Below are 20,664 nucleotides of genomic sequence, written 5' to 3'. Positions count from 1 at the left end.
TCTGCTGCTCGTGGCAAAGCTGTCGGGCTGCTGCACCCCCCGAGACTGAACCAAGTGCACAGATGGGGCTTTTGTGGTGGCCCACGAGCTGGCATTTGTCCCTGCCCCTGGCTGGTTAGCGGTCAGAGCCAATCTCCGGATCAGGACATCAGCTCATTATGAAAATGAACCCTTCACTGGGCCTGCCTTTCAATTCTGCTCCAGCAAGGATGAGCTTCAGTAAGGGGACTTAACCCACACTGTAATGGTAAAGGTAAGAAACTGGCCCTTGAATGGATAAACTATTTAGGGTGGCTCAAATCCTGCCATGTCTAATAGGGTTTCTTTTATGGAAGAAAGACTGAGTTTTCAAGCTTAATTTAAAAAGAAGAAAATGCCCCAGCCACTTAAAGGAGTGCTCCTTTCAACACAATCCCTACTCAGGGAGGACGCCTGCGGCAGGGTCATCTCACCTAACTTTAAATGTCTACAGGGCAGCTGGCTGCCTGAGAGTGCTCCTGTGTCCCAGTCCTCGCTCCCTTCACTTAACAGGGAAAATGGAGCTTTCAGGACACAACGCAACTGACCTATTTTAGGTACCTGCTTCAGGATAAGATGAATCAGCCCCAGCAGCGCCTGTTTCTCTCTGTTGACCATAAAGGGAGTCTAGCAAATATACCTCTGGCCAGGTAAATCCCACCCTTCATGCTGGATACGAGCAGAAAGAAATGCACAAAAACGCTCAGAATGGTACTAATACCATTCACACCATGTTGCCAGTGAAGCATTTAAGACCTACAGAGCGGAAGAAGCACTCCAATTAGCTTTAATGTGAAGCTGTAAGGATCCTGGTAACACAAGTAAATTAATATCTAAGCAGCGGGTCCCTAGAGTAATTGCACAGTTGTTACAAAGGGAAGTTGCAGAAAATTACCATTTGCAAGGTTGCAGCAAACGTGAGATAATATCCAGTGCAAGGATCTGAAGGCTCCAAACATCCAAAGTTCAATTAGCACAGCTGAACTACTACAGGCAGAAAAAGCTTGAAGAGGGTGACTAATAAAAGAGCAAGACTCCTGTAGTTCAACTTAGGTTCATATGAGACACACAAAGAGCAGGCTCAGAAGTCTCCCAATAGAATATTAAAGAAAATATGAGTGAGACATGGTCATACCAGTGACTGACGCTTGCTTGCCTGTCTTACATACGGATAACCGGCCTGTTTAGAAATGTCTTACAGGCGTGAGAGGAGATGGTGAAAAGGAGAGTGCACACAGCGGTACCTACAGAGATGACTGGTGTCTGCAAAAGAGAACCATCCGCTTCCCTCATTGCATCTCAGTGCTGGCCAGCCCCAGATCCTTGCTCCCAGACTGTAGTGCTACACGAGCTGCCAACTAAAACACCTGAGGGATGACTCTGCTGGACAAACCCAGTGCTGTTAACTAATGTGGCCCAGCAAAGCTGCAGGAGTGGTGCCTGCAATCGCTGAGCTGTGGGTGGATGGAGCAGCAGTCAAGCATGGGCAGTGACAAAGACTAGGTGTGGCATAGCAAGAGCAGGGAAGAGCCACTGGAGTGCTAACAAAGGCCTTTGGGAAGGGCGGATCTTCAAAGCTGCCCTCTCCATGCCCTGGGACAACGGATGTCCAAGCAGTGCCTGAGCACTCCACAGTGCAAAGCAAAGGAACCACAGCCTCACTGCAAAATGCTCAGGTGATAACCTTGCCAAGTGATAACCTTGTAGCAGTACATTATTGACATTACAAAGTTAAAATATTTTAATAGTGGGATCTCATGCAAAATGAATAAAGGATTCAATGAAAGGATTGAAAGGAAAAACTTAAGTATTCCAGCTTCACTATTTGGTCTAATGTCTCTGCCTAAAACCACTGTCCCAAGGTTTGTACCTTAATACCTCCATGGTCAGAGAAATTTATCAATGTCTGAACATGACCACCAGCAAGCCCATTAACTGAATCAGTCTGGATGAAATTTAATTGCAAGCAAAGACAAAAATCTGTGGCAATTTAAGAATGGTATTTTCGAATTTGTGAAAAAGGACTGAAGAGAACAAAATCCCACCAGTTCTCAAATGATTCGCATTTTTGGCTTTCTCCAATATATCTGAAATTCAACATTTCCAGTTTTGTCAGTACTATCAGGATGGAAATTATAATCAAAATATTCATAACTAATTACATATATAGCTCTATCAGCCCTGTACCTATTACCTATGCCCTTGTAATTCAAGGTGTCATGGCTGGAGATTCAAGAAAACCTAGTTTTGTAAACAAACAAGATTAACAACATGTATGGTTTTCAAAAAAATACACGTATGAAGAGACACCGTTTGTATTTTAATAGTTCAGAAATAAATCTACTAACATCTACTGGTGATCAACTAGTATTTCCTTAACTGGCCCAATCACTACATGGGACTGCATGGTGCTATCATCTTCAGGAACTATAAATATTTATAGCAGACTCCTCTTGGCTGCTTCAGAAGTGTGGACAGATAACGGTTGACTTTCTCAGGCACAACCACTGCTGGCTGGAACTTAAAAGTCAGCTTCTATCACTTCAGCAAAAGCTGGCAACATCCACGCACATAAGTTCAAGGACAGAGTTGGCTCCCAGGCCAGATGGAGCCTGCTGCAGCTACGTGTGACAGCTTTTCCCATCCCACTGGAGTAGGTGACACTGAGGTCACTGAGAAGATAGCTGGAAAATTTAGGGCATTAGGAGCCAAATGATCACCTGAGCCTTGAATCCTAAGGATCCCCAGGCTGGCTCTGTCACATTCATACAACTCATCTGTTCTCCCTAACATACTTTAAAAATCTGCTTGTTTTGAAAAACAAGACTCTTCTAACTTTTCCTAACATTTTAAGATGCAAAATAGTATTTAGCTATAAAGCAAGATTTTAAAAATCTGATGTAATTGTCACTTCCCTGTGAATCATGGGCTGATTTCCTGAAGAGTAACATTACAGGGGTGTAACAAGGGTCTCCCATTTTTAGATTTCTACCTACATTTACACTGGTTAAGCTTTCAAAGCTTCTCTTTCCTTATACAGAAGACAGGACAGTTGCAGCCTTGACTTTCCAACAGTGAGAGAGGGAGGCAGTTTTGCTAAAACTCAGTATTAATTTAAACCTTCATTGTGCCTGGTTTCCCTCCTTTGCAAGATGAGTACGCGCTCCTTACAAAAGCACTGGAGGGCTTGGGTATGGGAGGGTGGAGGGGAAAGTTCAGTTTACATATTCTGCCATTTTGCAACTCATCCCACGAGTAGCGAGAGGGTAACGGTATTTATGACACATCTCCTGAGGCACATTTTTTTACTTTTCAAGACCAGTCTTAGTGTGCAGATAAGTTACTGCTCCATTATCATAAATGTAGAGAAGAAAGAAGCATGATTCTCACCGTATAAGAGCAAGCCTGTCTTTTTCACATGGATGATCATCAAGCCACTGGGAGTAACGGGCAATGGACCACTCAGCCCTCTGATATAAAGAAAGACAAACACCAATTACACACAGATGTGAAAAAGGAAACAGATACACCAATTTCAGAATCAAAGATGACATAAATGAAGGCCACATGAGGCTCTCCTAATACTGCAGTGATGCAGAAAGAGATCAGAGACAACTAACAAAAATAGCCCAGTATGTTATCTGGGAGCTCAGAGGTGATCTCCTACTTCAGGTGATGACCCATTTCTGACAGGGCTTTTTATCTAGATTTCCTGTATCTTAGACGAGTAGGATCTGGGCAATTTGCAGTCTGGGAAAAGATCTGCAATTTCTTTTATGAGCTGACAGAATAGTAAAGAATTGAGAGTATATTTAATATCAGGTCAACATATTCCTACTGTTAATAATCAAAATATTAAGTCAATGACCATAACACATTTGCCACAATAAAAACAAATGCCCACAAATCATATAAAATATGGACTTGAATAATTTTTAATTGAAACAGCTACGGTAAACTACAATGCTCATTTCTCCTTAGGGCATCTGAAAAGGAAAGACAGGTTGATCCTATTACCTGGAAGGGTGATTTTAACTCTGGTGGTGCTCTTGTAAATAAGAACTGAAGAATAATGCTGAATGGAATAACCTCTCCCAGAGCTGGGCTACTGGCAATATGCTCACTGGTCTGGAACAGCAGCGGTCTGGAAAAATGTAACAATATACTTGTGAAAGGAAGAAAAAGCTTATCTTATGCATTAGAAAAATGCTTCTATGTGGTGGCAATATTGCATTAGGATTGAATAATCTAATTTTTTGCCACTGCTCTGCATCTTAGGTTTCCAACACAGGTCCACTTTGTAAAAATTTACAGCAGTTGCCTATTGTAATTAATCAACACAGGACTATAAATTTTATATTTCAGTGAAAACATTTAAGGTAATTATAGAACTCACTGTCATACAGAACATGTACTGAAAGCAACACAAAAAAGTACAATTTGGCCAACATTTGCATGACAAAGATTGTTAAATCATAGTTATACTCTGCATAAAATTTAAAAGAAATTTAATCTATTTCTAATTTGCAGGTGGGTGTTGCCAAAAAAGCTCTCAGTTCAATCAGAACTAACGCAAGGTAATAAATCAGTTCAGAAATGCAGTTTAGTCATACTGCGACTGCAACTCACCTGAATGACCTCAGCTGTCTGTAAGATTTTCCTAGGTCAGAGACTCGCCGACACAGCGGTGCTACTGCTAACTCCATCTGTAAAAACAAACATTTCAATTTTAATTAGATTCTCCCAAAACATAAAACTTGGTACTGAAGTGGCCTGCCTTTAACCAATAATCCAAACTTGTGGACCAAGTCACTGACTTCTTCCCAGTGGCTGAATTAAGACAAGAAGCTATCTTTTCCTTTCAATACTATGTTGTGCAAGCCAAGACTTTTGCCTTATTCTTGGCAACACAGTAAGCATTTCATGAAAAACGACAGTGTCAGTCTGTGGATAAGAACAGAGGGGGTCTCATGAGCTTTCTGAGACTGAAGCTTTGTTTCTTGCAGCAAGTATATTTTGTTGGTGATGAGCTTTCTGCTGAAGCACTTATGTCAATATCCCAAAAATCTGACCACAGCTGTGGGAAGAAAGCAAATCTAGGCAGGTCTCCACAAACCACTGCTAAAGCAGTTAAATTGCAGACCCATTTCAGCTGGGCACCCTTTCCCTTGGTGAAGGACAAGGTTAAAATGATTCCTTCTTGAACATCGGGCTCCAAATTTTGGGGCACAAAACCTACGAAGATTAGATAGAAGGCAGCTGGGACCTACTGCCACAGGGTCATATGGAAAGAATAAGAGTATTATTTTCATACTTATTTTCATACTGTTTGGTTTCTGAGTTATAGCAGCCATCTTTAAAAACAAACAAGTTTAAAACACTTTCTGTTTTTTAAGCACTGGAGTTCTCCTGCTCTTTTGAACAAGAGCCAGGCTCCACTTGGGTTTTTACACCTAAATTCTGCCACAGGCTCTTCATTAACAGTGAAGACACAGAAGTGAGAAAACAATTTCTGTTCTGGATCCCAGACTGAACATGAACATTACACAGCAAAATTTCAGTTAATATGTACATCAATACAAACAACCCCACTCAAAAAATCCCACAGGTAATTTTAGTCAGATATGGATTAAGTCTTTATTTTTTGCATTCTTGAAGCGTCAAGCAAGTGAGGGATCAAGCTTTATTCTCCACATACGTTTTTTTAAAACCCCCAACTTGAAAGACTATTCAGTCTTTGATTTACACATGATGCACAATTAAACTAAGTTTCAAAGGATGACAGCTAAAATAAGTAACAAGATCAAAACCACCATACAATGAGTTTCCCATTTAAGTAATATCGCTGAATGAGTTTCAAAGTGTTTGTGATCTGACACTATTTACAGTGAAGTCCTTAATGTTATTATATTATTCTTTCCAGCTGTCAAATTTCCTCAGAGCTGGTTGCTGGGTCACCAGCTTCACCAAGACCATGTAACTTGGGGTTCCAGCATAAACAAGAAACATGGTGTAGTGAACTGTGATGCCACAGTTCATCTAAACCCAGAAGAAATTAAATTAGCAATTAATGCAAATCAAGGCCATATTTTTCAGGCACCCGTATCTAAAAGCAGGTGGCAGGATGGGAATCATCTCACCTACTTCTCAACATCTACTGGTTCTCTTCATACTCAGTAGAGAGAAACAGCCACTCTTGCGGGGTGATGCATCTGTCCCCGAGGTGGACACCTAAAAAAGGTCAGGTGGTTCATGCTGTGGGAGTATCCACCTACACAAAATTCAGTCAGACAAAGCTGGGAAACCCAAGCACCTCGGCTTCCTCTGCAGACCTGGAGAGGTTGGTGCCTTTGGAGGGCAATGGGCAATGTCCCAGAGAGCTATCCTAGGGGCTGTACACAGCCACTGCCTGAGCCTAGGGCCCTTGGAGTACATGACCCTCATCAAGCACTTCCAGGACACTTGAAATCTGCAGGAACTCACAGGAGCAGAGAGTGAATAAAAATCCAGGAAGCAGAAATAAGGCTCCAGCCCTGGGTAACAGCCCAGCTTCCTCCTGTCTGCTGCCCTCCTGGTCCCCAGATCTTTAGGCTACAAACAGGCCTCTCTCTACAGCCAGCTGGGAACCCTGACTCATCCCCCTCACAGCCTGAGGGGGAGGTCACCTCTCCCGCCTGCAGGTGCAAGGGGTACCCATTCCTTGGGCTGCAGAGCACGTGCAACCCAGTTTCACAGTTCCTGAGAACTGTCCACCAGACTGTGCCCAAGTTAGGCAGGTGGGAAGTCCACACCCCTGCGCCTGAGGAGCCATCAGGTGCTGTGCGTGTGCTGAATCCAGGGGAGTGAGGTAGAGGGCACGCACCCAGGAAAGGCAGGTTCTCCTTGTGGATTGCTGCAGGGAGGTGCTCCAACTCCAGACTGCGATGAAGCTTACAACAAGTTCAGTATGTTGCTCCCCCAGGTCTCCCCAGACATTTCTGAGCACAAATGGGAGCCACGAGGCCGGTCTGCCACACAGAATCGGGAGCAGGGAGCCAAAAGGAGGAGATAATTAAGTATGCTTTGCTGCATCATGATACAAGAACCCTACAGACCCTGAAAACCAAAGGGGAGCAAGACTGATTTCTCCAGAGCTTCTTTTCAGGCATCAGTATTGGCTGGGGGCAGCTGGAAGTAACTGATATCCTGCAGGAGCTGGTGTCCTAGCTCTGGTGGGAGCTGCGGGCTTGTAGCTGTGAGGGACCAGGGAGCACATAATTCCTTTAGGTTCTTTAGAGACTCTGATAAAAGGCAACAAACTGCCAGTCTGACTTGTGGAAACAGAAATGCGCAGATCAAACTGTACTCATGAGGGGAAGAAATAGCACCACAGCAAAAATATAATTTTGCTTAATAAGTTTTAAAAGATTGTTTCACTCCTGAAACATAATATGAAGCATTGAGGTGTAAGTGAAACTTTCTACAGTTTAACCAATTCCTTATTAAAACAAATTTAAATGAGTTCTCTTGAATATACTTTGCTGTTTCCATAAATCAACATTTTTAGTCTTAAATACTAAAGAAGAAAATTTACCTTGGAAAATTCTATTACTTCATCTTCAACCTTTATTAACTGTAGGAAATTATTAGTACTGCTAGAACTAGATAGATTTAATGGCAGCAGATGGTTGATTTGTGAAGTACTAGTTGCCAAAGAAAAATATTGTTTTTAAGCTTTGCCACATACTATACTATCTCAAATTGACTCATGAAGAGTGGGAATGAGCTAAAACTAATGTGGTAAAAATGCACAGAAACCACAGAAACTCTTTCTTTAATTTACAATACTAGTCTGCTATGTGTTATAACCCAATCTCTCCAATAAGAAGTATAATACGCATAATAACTAAGATTGTTTTCTTCATTTTAATTTTAAGTATTCGTCTGAGCCAACGATGCTACAGCAGCCTTCTGCTGCTACATTCATTTCTGCAGGCCACTGAGCGGGGTTTTGTGTCTCTGTTGAGCATTATGCCAGCGATGGGAGCAACTGCTGGGGAGAAACCATTCGGCTGGAACAGCTGCTGTTTTTAAGGTGCTGGAATCGGGCGGCAGATCGAGCGTACTTCACTTCTGGGTTTTGCTACCTGTCATCACCTGAAATGGCATCAACTGTTGATTCATGCAATATGTTTATACCATAGCAGCTCTTGCTATGATACACAGCTACAGTTTCCAAATCATGTTGGTGAGCTTTTACATGTTGGGTGATGGTTTCGGCTGTCGGCAAGCCAGTACTTGTATTATGTGTGCAAGGCCTTTCACACAGCCACGTCTTGTGGAATTTACATATAAAAGGGTAAAGCAGTATTTTTTGTTTCTTTTCCAAATTTCCATTCCAGAACTGCAAATTTGAAAATTCAGATATCCAGGTTAAATTCAGCGATAAATTGGGTGTCCAAGCAGTAATTTGCAACCACAGAGGCTTGATGTGAGATAATCATTAACACAGGATCCAAGGGAAGCAGTAGGGAATGTACACGCTTGCCAAAAGGAAGCAGCAGATAGAATAGAAGAAGGCCTAATGACTCGTTTCTTCTAACTTTGTTCAAAATTCATTGCTTTTGTTCATGTTAGTTTGCTATGCTTTGCAGAACACAGTGGCAGACTCCTGCCCAACATATGCTTCCTCTCAGTGGTTCTTGCTCTCTAAGCCCAAAAAGGCTATATTATCTTTTCTTCTCACATGACTCTGCCATAGCCCATGGCTGGTTGGTCAATTATTGAACTATTCACTGGATGGCCATATTGCAAAAAATATATCACTGGCTTCTCTAATTGGATTATGTTCAGCAACTCAAGGGTGAAGTTAATACGCAGTCTAGATACAGATAATGCATATATATTGAAGAGTGCTTCGAAAAATCCCATCGTGAAGTTATTGTTTAGAGCCTATTGTGGTATTTTCAAGATCTCTCATTACTAAACCGCTGTTTTTTCAGCTGGAAAATCTTAACATTAAATTTTTAGCAATTGCATTTCCTCCTGGCCAAGATGAATTCCAAGTTTTTAAATGTTAACTAAAAATGCTTTTTTCTAGCCATTCAACAGAACAGAATGCTTTAACAAGCAAGAGAGCAGAAGAGCCCTGAACTATTATACGAAAGAAGCTGGTCTGGAAGGGAAGTGGAATTTGTTTTCTCCCCAGTGCAGCAATTCCAAAACAGCTGATGCTTAAGTAAATCCTTCAGCTGTAACACCTCTAAAATAACACACAACAGAAAGTAATTCCCTCTTTCCAGGAAGGTAATTAGCATTAAACATTAAATGCATTTTAGCTTTAGTAGTTTCTGTCCTTATGACTACAACTGTGATTACAGCATCCTGCTGCTTTCACATTTCTGTAACAAACTAAAAAGGAAATTTTTTAAGAAAAATGAGAAAAAGCACTTTTATACTTTTATCATTATATTTGATCAAATGAGCAAATCTGTTTACATTTTTTTAAAATCCAAATGCCTAATATTCTTGCTACTTTTTAATGCCACATATTGAATCAGGAAACCACATTCTGACCATAGGCTAGCCAGCAGATAGAAACATTTCTTCTACACTAGAGTTTAGCATTGTCAACTTCTACCACAAAAACATTTTTCTAGGAAAATTCAACAAATCCCAAACATTTTCCAGTAATTTTTTGAGAAAGACCTGAAGAATTGACGGCAGTGTTAACTATATCCCACTGAAACTGGTTGAACACAGTACTTGAACAATGCCAAAAAACCCCAACTATAAATCACACCTAGATAAGAAATACAGGAAAGCATATGCAGGAAAGTATTACCTCAAAAAGGACCAATAAAAATAGTTCACTCTACAAGGCTGAAAATAATCAGTCATGACATGAGACGGGGTTCTTGGCAGAGACAGTGGCTCCTGCCTTATATGTCGCTCCAAAATAGATGGGAAATCATGTCATGCCTTCATGTCATGAAGCATAATGATTATTTTGCAACTACTAGACTAGTTTATTTCAATGCAGTTGTGATTTGTATGTGCTAGTAATAAACAGCTGTATCAGCTTACAAACTCTGTGTAGCAGACTACTAATTTCCATGCCAAATATTACTGTAGATTCCTCATTTCTTCTAAATAATTCCTCAACTGATTGTGTTTATACTTCATTCTTTGCTGCATTGTCCAGCACTTCCATTGGGCTTTAGGAAGGCCTGAACTACAAGCCACAAGCCCAAAGTATGCCTAAGTGCTATAACAACTCTGAATACCAAGCAAGTTAAAAGGTCCTCTGGGAAAGAACTGGTACTCCTCAGAAACAGAAATGTTGAAAACTACCAGGGCTTGCTGGCTTGCTTGCCTCCAGGATAACATTTTTTTCAGTCTGACTAGTAGTGAATTAAAAAGTGAAATTTGGTATTAAATTTGTGAATACTGAATTCTGGGCATCTTAACAATACAAACCCAAATAAAGCAAACTCATTTGGGAACACAGAGGACTGAACTGAAAAGCAATCTTGTGCAATTGCCTGCATAAAAACAGAGTATGTAAAGAGGTGAATTCAGCCTGTCGACTGGAAATATTTCAAATGAGACTCCCGAGGAACTGTAGCACAGTATGCGATAAAAAACTTGTAGCGCTGCACACATTTCCTAGGGCTTGCAATGTTCCTGTGTTCCCATAAGCACTCATTTACATGAAATCATATTAATGATATTCAGGCATATTTCAAGCCTCTCATAGCTCTGCCTACAGCTGCCACACTAGCACACACCTAGTCTCACTGATGAAAAATCTGTAATGCATAGGACAGCCAAATGCAATACTGACACTGGAAACAGGGTAAGACAGAATTCAACAGAGCTACAGCAGCAATTACTAAGTAGTTGAGCCTCTCTGAAGAAAATTGGCTGTTATGCACCTCACCAAACCCAGTTCTGAATGAAGAGAACTTGAAATCTGTTTTCTCTCTTCTGTGTAGACACCTGTTATTTTGAGGCAATTTATCAGTAAAACACATTTCCAGTGCAAACATTTTCAAATCTGCCTCTTAGCCAAAGCTATTCTGCTGAGTATAAGGCAGCTGTAACTCTGAGTGCCCTGAAAGAAATGTGCACAAGCACATGAGATACCCGAAATGTGACAAATCCAAGATTATTTGACTTATTGCATGTATGTTTATAACCAAACCTCAAATTAACCAAAACTTCTGGACAGATTTCTGCCCAGGTCTTTTGTTTCCAAACAACCCCAAAATACCAAAAGGGGTTTTAGATCTCAAAAGTCAGTTCTGAACAGGAACATGTAACCCTTTTTGAGAAAATTCAAAATAACTCTACAAGACAGAAGAAAAGTTAAAACAGTTTATAAACAAACCACGGCCTTCACACAGTGCCTTTCCAGGCAGGTCCTTCCCTCTGGGTTCCTTTGGAACTGAAAAGAGTCCTGCACACAGCATTTATGGCCATTTGGAAAAATTTATACTTCCCATCAAGCCAGCAGCCCAGCTAAATACCTGCTCCCTGCTCTCCTCAGCCCAGAGCAGCAGCAACCTCCTCTAGTCCTGAGCAGGATTATAGCTGCATTTAGGCAAATGTGCCCAGAACTCCTGTCTGGCTTAGAGCAACAAGAACCTTCCCATGGGGCTACCAGGATCTGGTGTCATGGGCTCATGCCCAAAACCCACCAGGTTTCTGGGAGGAGCACATACATCACAGAACACATGGATATAAGGCAGCTTCCACACACAAAATGTTTCAGTCCTTTTTCTGTTATACCAAGCAATGGAATATAGTGTCCAGGCCATTCTGGACACTACAACCCTTGTGCAGCCTGGCACACCCTGAGGAGCTCTGCGCAGTGATGTTCAAGGGTGCAGAGTGAGCAGTGAGTTGGCTGTATGGGGCTGGTTGGACACAGACATATTTCTTGTCTTAAGCCCCTTTTTAAACAAGGCAAGAATATAGTGCAATGTGAAGATAAAAACACAAGGCAGCCCCCAGATGAAGCAACAGCTGAAGGCAGGAGACAAGAATGAATTCAAACCCCTTTTTTTCTGATTCCATGGTACAAAAGAAGAGAAATCACATCTTTACACAGTTGTCCATCCAGGAGTTATACTCAGCACAGTGGGGAACATCATGCAAATTTGTCTACACTCAGATGAAAACATACCTTCACTTTTCACTTAAAAGGCAGCCTATCTCAGAACGAGAAAAATCAGTGTTTAAAAAATGATAAATAAGCAATATTTTTAGATTATAACAGCTGCTTAGATCAGATGCTCTTACTGTAGAACCAGGGGAAGATATTTCCCAAATTCATTTGACTTACTTTAGTTAAAATCGGTATAAATAGCATAAATTACAAAAATTATCTCTATTCCTTCCACGCGAAAAGTCAAGTGTCCTTTTTTTTCTTGCAATTTTATGCCATTGTCTTCAAAATACAGAAGAGAATGGAACCTTCTCACTGAAAGCAACTGAGAACTTCCCCTTAATTTCTCTGGTTAAAGGCTGATTTGCTACTTTTGAGTAATGAATAAAAAAATTTTACTCAGGAGTATGTAACTCACAGGCAAATGATACAAAGAAGGTACAAGCAGGAGTGGAGGTGGCAGCAATTTTTCCCTCCCTGCCTTCCTCTCCTACCTCACTTACCTACCAGCCAAAAGCAGCACTCAGTATGCAGACAGTTGGTGCTAATTCCTTTTTCCACTTGGATAATAATAACCGGCACCCTCGGCTTAATCTAGTGGATGCCTGATTCTTCGGCAAGTTAACCACACAGCGTTACTAATTAAATTTTAATATAGTAGATAACACAGACAGGGAGTGGATATGAATCTGGCAATTTCTTTTGCATTTTAGTCCAGCGTAGGAGTTAGGTAAAGCTGAGAGGCAGGTAAGTCCATTGGATCGTGAAGAGAATTCCACATGAAAACTGCCCTTCTCTTTCCGATAGGGCTGTTCTTCCCCAGGATGTTGGTATTTCTTTAGCTTGTCTCCTTCACTGCAAAGCAGCTGAGTTAGCCATTAACCACTGTGAGCACTGTGATATATGGAGCGATTAAGAAAGTGACACACCATTCCATTCCAAGAGAAAGGATGAAGGAAATGAATGGTGGCAAATGATGGATGAGCCGAAGAGGTCAGCCAAGTGGGATAAAATGTCAAGATGCAGCTGTCACATTTAAATGCAACAGTCACTTGACAGGAAGCTGTCAGATCTCCCTGAACGTGCCTTACGGTGATGAGGGATCTTCAACTACTTGGTGGATGCATTTATCAGGATCCAGTATCCTATCAGAGAGGATGTTTACACCTGGAATGCACCAGTCTCTACAACTGCCTGTTTATTCTTTGATGGGGGCAAAAGTATTGACATTTTTCACTGAAATCAGTGAAGTAACACTAAAAAACAGAAATCAGTACTGAGGGTACCTGTGCAAAATCCGCTGCAAGCCGCATCTTCCCACCTTCACCGAGGGGCCTTATTAGACTGGCATTGCGAATGAAAAGTTCAATTGCTCTTTGAGCCATGGCTTCAGTGTTATCAAAGACAAAGTCAAAACACTCAAAATGTCTAAAGTAGTCGCTCATGACTCTTGCTATAAAACCCTGTAGCTCTTTCATGTAGAGAGAACAAGGGACATCTGGTTTTCCTGAGCCGGATAATGATCTGGTAAAAAAAAAAAAGAAAAAGAAATAGGGGCAGCTAAATTCATCTTTAAAACACAGCTAAAACCTATTGGATTCTTTTTAATTTTATTCCTACCCCATGCAGTGATGGCATGAATTGCAGAGTCTAATTTCTACTTAGCATAAGGAGCATATAGCTCTCTCAGACACCACAGTCAAAAAACATCTCTTTATCAGCCACTCTCATCCTAATGAGATAAAGGAAATCCCCCCACTCCTACTCAACCTGAAGAGCTTCCATCAGTTTAGAGTCTAAACCCCAAATCCAGCCCCTAAATTTAAATGTCCCAGTTGCTGATTTAAAACTCTAATAATGGATCATAAAATACAAATCCATGTCACAGGGTTACTAGTTTATCCTATCCCAAACCTATTGTCTGTATAGAATTAGTTTCCTAGATTCCTCCAAACCCAGTATTATAAAGTCAATATCAGAGAAGCAGCACAGAAGCCCCTGGACACAAATCAATCCCCCTTCTGTTTCTCTGACTCACAGTCAGGTAAAAGAGCTCTTCCAAACTCAGGAACCTGAACATAAAGGCTATCTAACAAAACACAGCCTTTGGCTGGAAACAGTTTATCCACCTAGAGAGGTATTTTGCTACTAGTACCAAAAGAAAGATGGTGAGAATAAAATATTGTTTAAAAAAAAAATCAAAGGGAAAATTTAAAATGCCTCTGAAAATATACTATTTTCAGTGAATTTCCAAGACAGAAAACAGGGCAACTGATGATGATATAAGCAACGCCAGAACAGACATGACAACCAAAACAAAATTCAGGGAGGAAGTCTCAATTATAGATAAGATTCTTTACGCATAAAGAATGAAATTTTAATGAAAATGTTATGGGAAAATAGCATAACATATTAAATTTGAGATTTAAATAAAAAAAAGTCAAAATTACCTATTTCATCAGAGGCTATATGCTTTGAGACGCAGGAGTATTGACAGTTCTCAAGACTGTCCACCAAAAATAAGTTTCGAAAGCAAAAGGCAGTTTTTAAGCACAAAAATGGTCTCCGCTTGCCTTTCTTTTTCTATTTAAAATGAATTTTACTCAATAGATATAAAAAAAAAGGGGAGGGAGGAAGAAGACAGGTGCTATCTGATTAATTTGTTTCAATAGGTAGGTGTAATTCCGCTTTCTCTTTCATTGACCATAAAGCATCACCTTCCTCTCAACAAACAAGCACTCTTGCTTCAAGGACATTGTGGCAATAACAATCTATTACTCATATGCAGGATATCTTACTAGAGCAATGGCAAATTTAAGAGATATTTCTAGTTACCCAGAAAAATCTTCCTGGTGCATAGTGATGATAATAGCTTCCACTGAATCTCCCACTGAGTTCAGTAACGGCTGAACAGCACTACCCATTAGATCATGGACTGCCTAAAATAGAAAAAAAAAAGACACAAGTAAGGAACCAAAACTAGAAGCATTTGCATTTTGACACCTCAAAAATACCTTGAGAAACAGTTCATTTTATCAGTCCTTTTTATTATTCTGCATTAAAAAATGCTAAATAGAAGGACCAAAGCCTAACATAACATTTCTCTTTAATTGATTTTACCAGTAAAGTGCAGAAATGAAGCTGTCTGCTAATTCTGTGTAAAGCCTTCCTTCATAAAGGAAGGCTTTCCTTTTTGGCATTCCTGATTTGGCATACATGTTTTGGTGCACACACTTGATTCAGCTGTTAATTCCCCAGACACAAGCTGCCCTTCATTCCCCTGCACACAACCTCTCCCAGGTCAGCGCCCAGCAGGACGGATGTGGAGAGCTGTCACCCACAGAGGCTGCACTGCCACCTGCATCCCCCTTCAGGAAGGCACCAGGTAGCATAAAAATCATAATCTGTCAGGGGGAGGAAGGGGGTGATGAAGGATCCAGCAATTGCTGTGTGAATGCTGGAAAGAGAGACATTTATTTTCACAGTTAAGATGACATCTGTGTTCTGACCATGACAAGAATATTCTGAATACAAACACTACTCGGGCAGTGATTTGGCACATGCAATACATATGTAGCTGCAGATACAACAAGTCAGAAATGTCAGAATATTTGTATACCTGTTACTAAATATACTGACACAAAATAATATGTGGGAAATAAGTGCCCATTTTAAATGTAAAAACAAAGCAAAGCTCGCCCCTATCCCTGCAGCATATGGACATTCAATTACCTTTAAGGCAGTTGTGACTGTTTGCTCAGCGGCTACTGGAAATGAGCTCTGATTGGTAACGACCTAAAAATTGTAAAGTAATTGTTAATAGCCAGAATTCAACAAATTATTAGAATCCATAATATTCAGCTTCACTGCAAAACATACTGAGTTATCCCTAGTAATGAGTGGTTTACATAGGTAGAGAGAACTCTCATATGTGTTTTATACAGACAGAATTTTCAATGCACCAGTATCACTCCTTCGCTCTCAAATCTCCCATCAACTCTGCTTCTGCCTTGGCAAGGAAATGATTCAATGGAGTTAAGCTGAAATTTAGCTGAAGGGCTAACAAAATCAGAATAAAAATAACTGGTGTATTCTCCCACTGCTAAGTATAGAATTCATGGAGGACTATACAAGCAGGTCTGTGGGAAATAATTGAAAGAATGGTTGTTCTTTCTCAGTATTATGACTATTATACCGACAATTGTAAATAACTGTTTATGTACAGCTACAAAAATATTAGAATTGAAAGTCAAGGAATGATCTGAAGAAATATTCTACCAATTTTCTTACAGTTATGAACATGCTATACAATAGTATTTTTAAGCCAGATAAGTACTGAACTCAAAGACTGAATCATATCAGATCTCCCTCCAACACTAAGACACATGAGGTTCATTACTAAATACATCAGAGAAAGCAGACTTAAAAGTTGATCTACCATCTGTTTGCAAAATGAAAGCAAATTTTATGGGCTTTTTAGCATTTTTTAACATTCTTTAAACATATCCAGAGTCAGGAGTACTCATGATCTTTTCTCTAATCAGGCTAGAATTCAAACACAATTAACTGCAACTATCAATATATCTGTTTATTTTTGCTTACAAAGACTGTGTACCCACTGGCATCACTAACCAGTAAATTGGAATTATTCATAAGTGTGCTTAGTCCTGAAAAATTTCCAGGTTAGACTTTGGTCACAGTAATAATGTACAGAGGTGTTGCTTTTCTTGATTTCACCCTTTTCTTCACCTTTTCAGTTTAGCCACAACTGTGGGAAAGCAGTGAGGGTCTTCTGAAAAATATAAGCTTGGGCTGAGACAGACGCAGACAAGGGCTATCAGGTTGACCAGTACGAAGACAAGAAAAAGCAGGAAGAGTTCAATTGTTTATGTTCATAAAGTAATGGCTGTGATACATGATTATTCTCTATAAACACATCTTTCACTCTGCTAATATTGACTATTTGTCACAATGGCAGGAAGAGGAATACCAAAAAAAGCCTACCTTCAGAACTGACTGGTGCAGTTTGTACAGCGAATTAACTACAGCCACGTTCCTCCTCTGTCCCTCTGTGAGTGGCCCAATCACCTGGCTGGCATCTCCTTGAGTAGACAGCTGCAGTGATCACAGAAATTGTTACTACCAACTCTTTAAACAGTGCATCACCCCAGACTAAACTTAGACCACAACAGAAAGCCACAGGTCTTCAGTACCCAATGTTCTTCCATTTAACTTTTGTCTAGAATCATAGGATTTCCACCTCCAGATAAAAGAAACTGAACAGCAACAGGAACCACAAGAGATTGTCTCAGCTCCCAGACCACAGCACTGAGACCCAGACCTCCTGGAGATACCTAGTCCCAGCATAACTTCAACTGTGTAATCTAAGAGTCAGGTGAAATCACCTACTTGAGGATGCATGATAAACTAGCAGCAGCTTCTCTGTATAATAGTGTACACTTTTCTGTATATCCTCAGTGTGTCCTTCTGACAACCATTCAAACCTCTCCTTAAAAGCTGGGTTTTTTTTCAAATAGATGGCTTAGAACTTTGTACACATTAGAGGCTTATAAGTCAACAGAAAAGTAGAACCGCAAGCACCAAAACTGCTAGATCTGTCATTAGAGAGTTCTATCCATTTCAGCAAAAATAAAAAAATTATTTCTTCATATTTAAACTGCTCAAAGCATGCATTTTTTATTATTACCACAGAAATCAAAGTTCCAGGATGATACATAAATAGCCATTAACTATGGAACAGTCCCGTAAGGATACCACAGCATATATTTATAATTTAAAACATGATAAATTGTAACTGGGAAACAAATGGAAATTTTCTTGTGCACTGAAAGCTGCAGAAATACAAAGAATTGACAAAAGGCTATGTGAATTCTAGAAGTACATCTAAACATTAAAGCAAGAATAGCTATTAATAGAAGGCTTTACTGAGATATAATTATCTGACTAGTTATATATATTTCAGGACACAGAATTATTCTCCAGAAAACCTGTGAAGACACCTAGCTCCAAAAATCTCTCAGTAAAAATATGTTCAACTCACTGAACAAACAAGCAGTCAAGAGACTTTATGGAGTGCGTCTTTAAACACAGGTGTAGGTCCTACAGAAAGCTCCTAAACTAAAACTGAATATACAATAATAATTGTTTAAGAACAAAAGAAACAAACATAATACGAAAATTTTTAAGAATCTTTACTAGTGAAAGACTATTCCAGTACTTCCCATATCTTCCACACAGCATAAACACAGACACCATACAAGCACAGTTACCTAGTATTTCCCAGCACTGCTAACAATGAAGATTTAGACAAGTTCTTGCAAGCATAGAGAAACTTGAATTTATTCACAGCACTATAGTGACAATATCAGTTCGTTTCCCTTTCTTCAAATTCAGGGATTATTTCAGGATAAATAGGTTTCTGAGGCCTTTGCAGAGGGAAAGATCTTTTTCAATGTATCTTCAATTATTTGACATCAAAGTATAACTTTAAACTAGCTGACAAATACATCATTGTCTCAGCATCTTCCTGTCTTCCTGATGAGAACAGCCATGTGAGCTATGAACATCCCTGTTTCCTCCATATATTTCTATTTGACAGACCTGACTTGTTTTGAGAATTCTGCTTCTCACACTTAACAGCCTCACAGATTAATAACAAAACAGCTGTGCAAAGAAAGACCCATCCACCCAGCTGACCACCCTCCCAGACATAAATAACCTTTTTTTCCCCACGCCTTTAAGTACGGTACTGTATTTGAGTTTTTTGCACATTTACAACTATTAAACATAAAAGACACTAGTAAACTGTCAAAGTTTTACATCCCAATTACACTTAAATTTCAGTTCCTCAGAGTTCATTGTAAAGAAATTTCTTTTTCTTAGACATTAGATTGTGTCTCTTCTGCTGGTGAAGAAGCTTAACGGGTAAGTAAAACCATTAACAAGTACAAACATAATCCTTCTGCAGTAACAAGAAACTCTTCCAGTCAGCAATAGGGCACAGCAGCTTCACAGGCAAAATCTAAAAATGCCTTAAAACCAACCAATCTTTCTAAAATTGTTTACCATATTAAATTTCCTTAAACTAATCAACTTGAACTTTGTCAGTTGTGTTGAACCCTTAAAATCACTGGTATAAAGCCAAGAGGACTGAAAAACTCTACTCTTGTAGAGCTGGAACTGGGCAGCCCAGGGCTCCTAGGACCACTTCTCCCAAAGGTGTGCCATGGGGACACCTGGCACCTACTGGGTAGCTGCGTCCTACCATCATGGGAACACCTGGAACCCACATGGGGTACGTGTACCCTATCAGTTACAGAAGTCTCTCTTGCTGTCACCACAAAGACCTTGCCTCGAGGCAAGAAGGTTTGCACTCTATCCAATATGGCTCACATACATACTTTTTGTCACTGGCATGAATCTGGATTTCAGATAGCTTATCATTATTCCAATATTCTAATATCTCAGACTGAATTCTTGACACATCTTATACCCATTGTAAAATCATGCATCCAGTTAGGAAAAATGCCATCACTGTATCTCCCAAGTTACCACAAACCACGCTTACGGACAATTTACTACAGTCACAAAACCTCCCTCAGTTTACCTTCCATCATACCAGGTTCTATCAATGATTCACATTCATCACTCTCTTTTATATAGAAAGTACTTTTAAAATTCTGTGTTAGACACAGGTTACGCAGTTAAACCTGGTAGTAATGTAACTCTTCCTCTGTTATCTGTCCACTGGGGATTGCATTGTGTAAATAGGTTAAGTTGAATAAGTGTGAAACCTGGCAACATCCACTCAGCTGAAAGACAGAGTCCACAAGCCTTATTTTTGATGACAAAATCTGATGCCTTTTTAATCAGTCAGTTATATCCTGAAATGCAGAAGGCCAGGAGGGTGAATTTATGCTCAACAGAAACAGGGAGGACAGGAGTGACTTCATCCCAGATCAGAATCTATTTTGGGAAACGAGTAAAAGACAAAGCTCAGTTGAAGGCCAGATCTCATCTCCAGGGAGCTGTCACCCTGGGAGTTAGACTGGCTTAAGCCTGCTAGCTGAAAACAGGAAAAGAAGCTATGCTGAAGCCAGATCGGAATGAACAGTAACAAAAAGGACTGTAACTGTTCCACTCTGCCTTAAGTATAGCAATTGATTCCTTACGCTCTTCATTTTAGTTGGTTAAATTGTTTCTGCTTTTACCTCCAACCTGTCTACTATTTACAGTAATTTCATGGGCAGTAGCAGAGCACTGACACCCATTTCCCAGAAAGCAGCAATTCTACAATAGGTGACACGTCAGCGTGGGCTCCCTTTGCCAACAGGAGATACAATCACACTGCCAAACATGAGACGCTCAGGAGTAAGAGAGGGGTGAGGCAGAGAAGTGTCCCACCAGCAAATACTAGCCAGGACTTTGTATCATGCATCCAGGCACTAGGACAAAGGCTGTGTCTTGTGGTGCCC

At 40.2% G+C, this 20,664-nt stretch overlaps 1 protein-coding gene across 1 annotated transcript in view; it reads right to left on the bottom strand.

The window, feature by feature from the left end:
* The window catches only part of COG5 (component of oligomeric golgi complex 5), a 183,460-nt gene that overhangs the window by 7,911 nt on the left and 154,885 nt on the right, over positions 1-20,664 (bottom strand). The window contains exons 15-21 of the mRNA XM_039379426.1: positions 17,174-17,284; positions 15,902-15,964; positions 15,005-15,108; positions 13,456-13,693; positions 4,648-4,724; positions 4,036-4,162; positions 3,409-3,488 (exon numbers count right to left, since the gene is read on the bottom strand). Coding sequence (XP_039235360.1) covers positions 3,409-3,488; positions 4,036-4,162; positions 4,648-4,724; positions 13,456-13,693; positions 15,005-15,108; positions 15,902-15,964; positions 17,174-17,284 — 800 coding nt within the window. The remainder of the gene's footprint in view (positions 1-3,408; positions 3,489-4,035; positions 4,163-4,647; positions 4,725-13,455; positions 13,694-15,004; positions 15,109-15,901; positions 15,965-17,173; positions 17,285-20,664) is intronic.

Source organism: Pipra filicauda, unplaced genomic scaffold (assembly GCF_003945595.2).
Source record: "Pipra filicauda isolate LSUMZ 115617 unplaced genomic scaffold, ASM394559v2 scaffold167_size3244652_pilon, whole genome shotgun sequence".
Lineage (NCBI taxonomy): Eukaryota > Metazoa > Chordata > Aves > Passeriformes > Pipridae > Pipra > Pipra filicauda.
The sequence above is the reverse complement of the archived record's forward strand: the minus strand, read 5'-3'. Positions and strand labels throughout refer to the sequence as shown.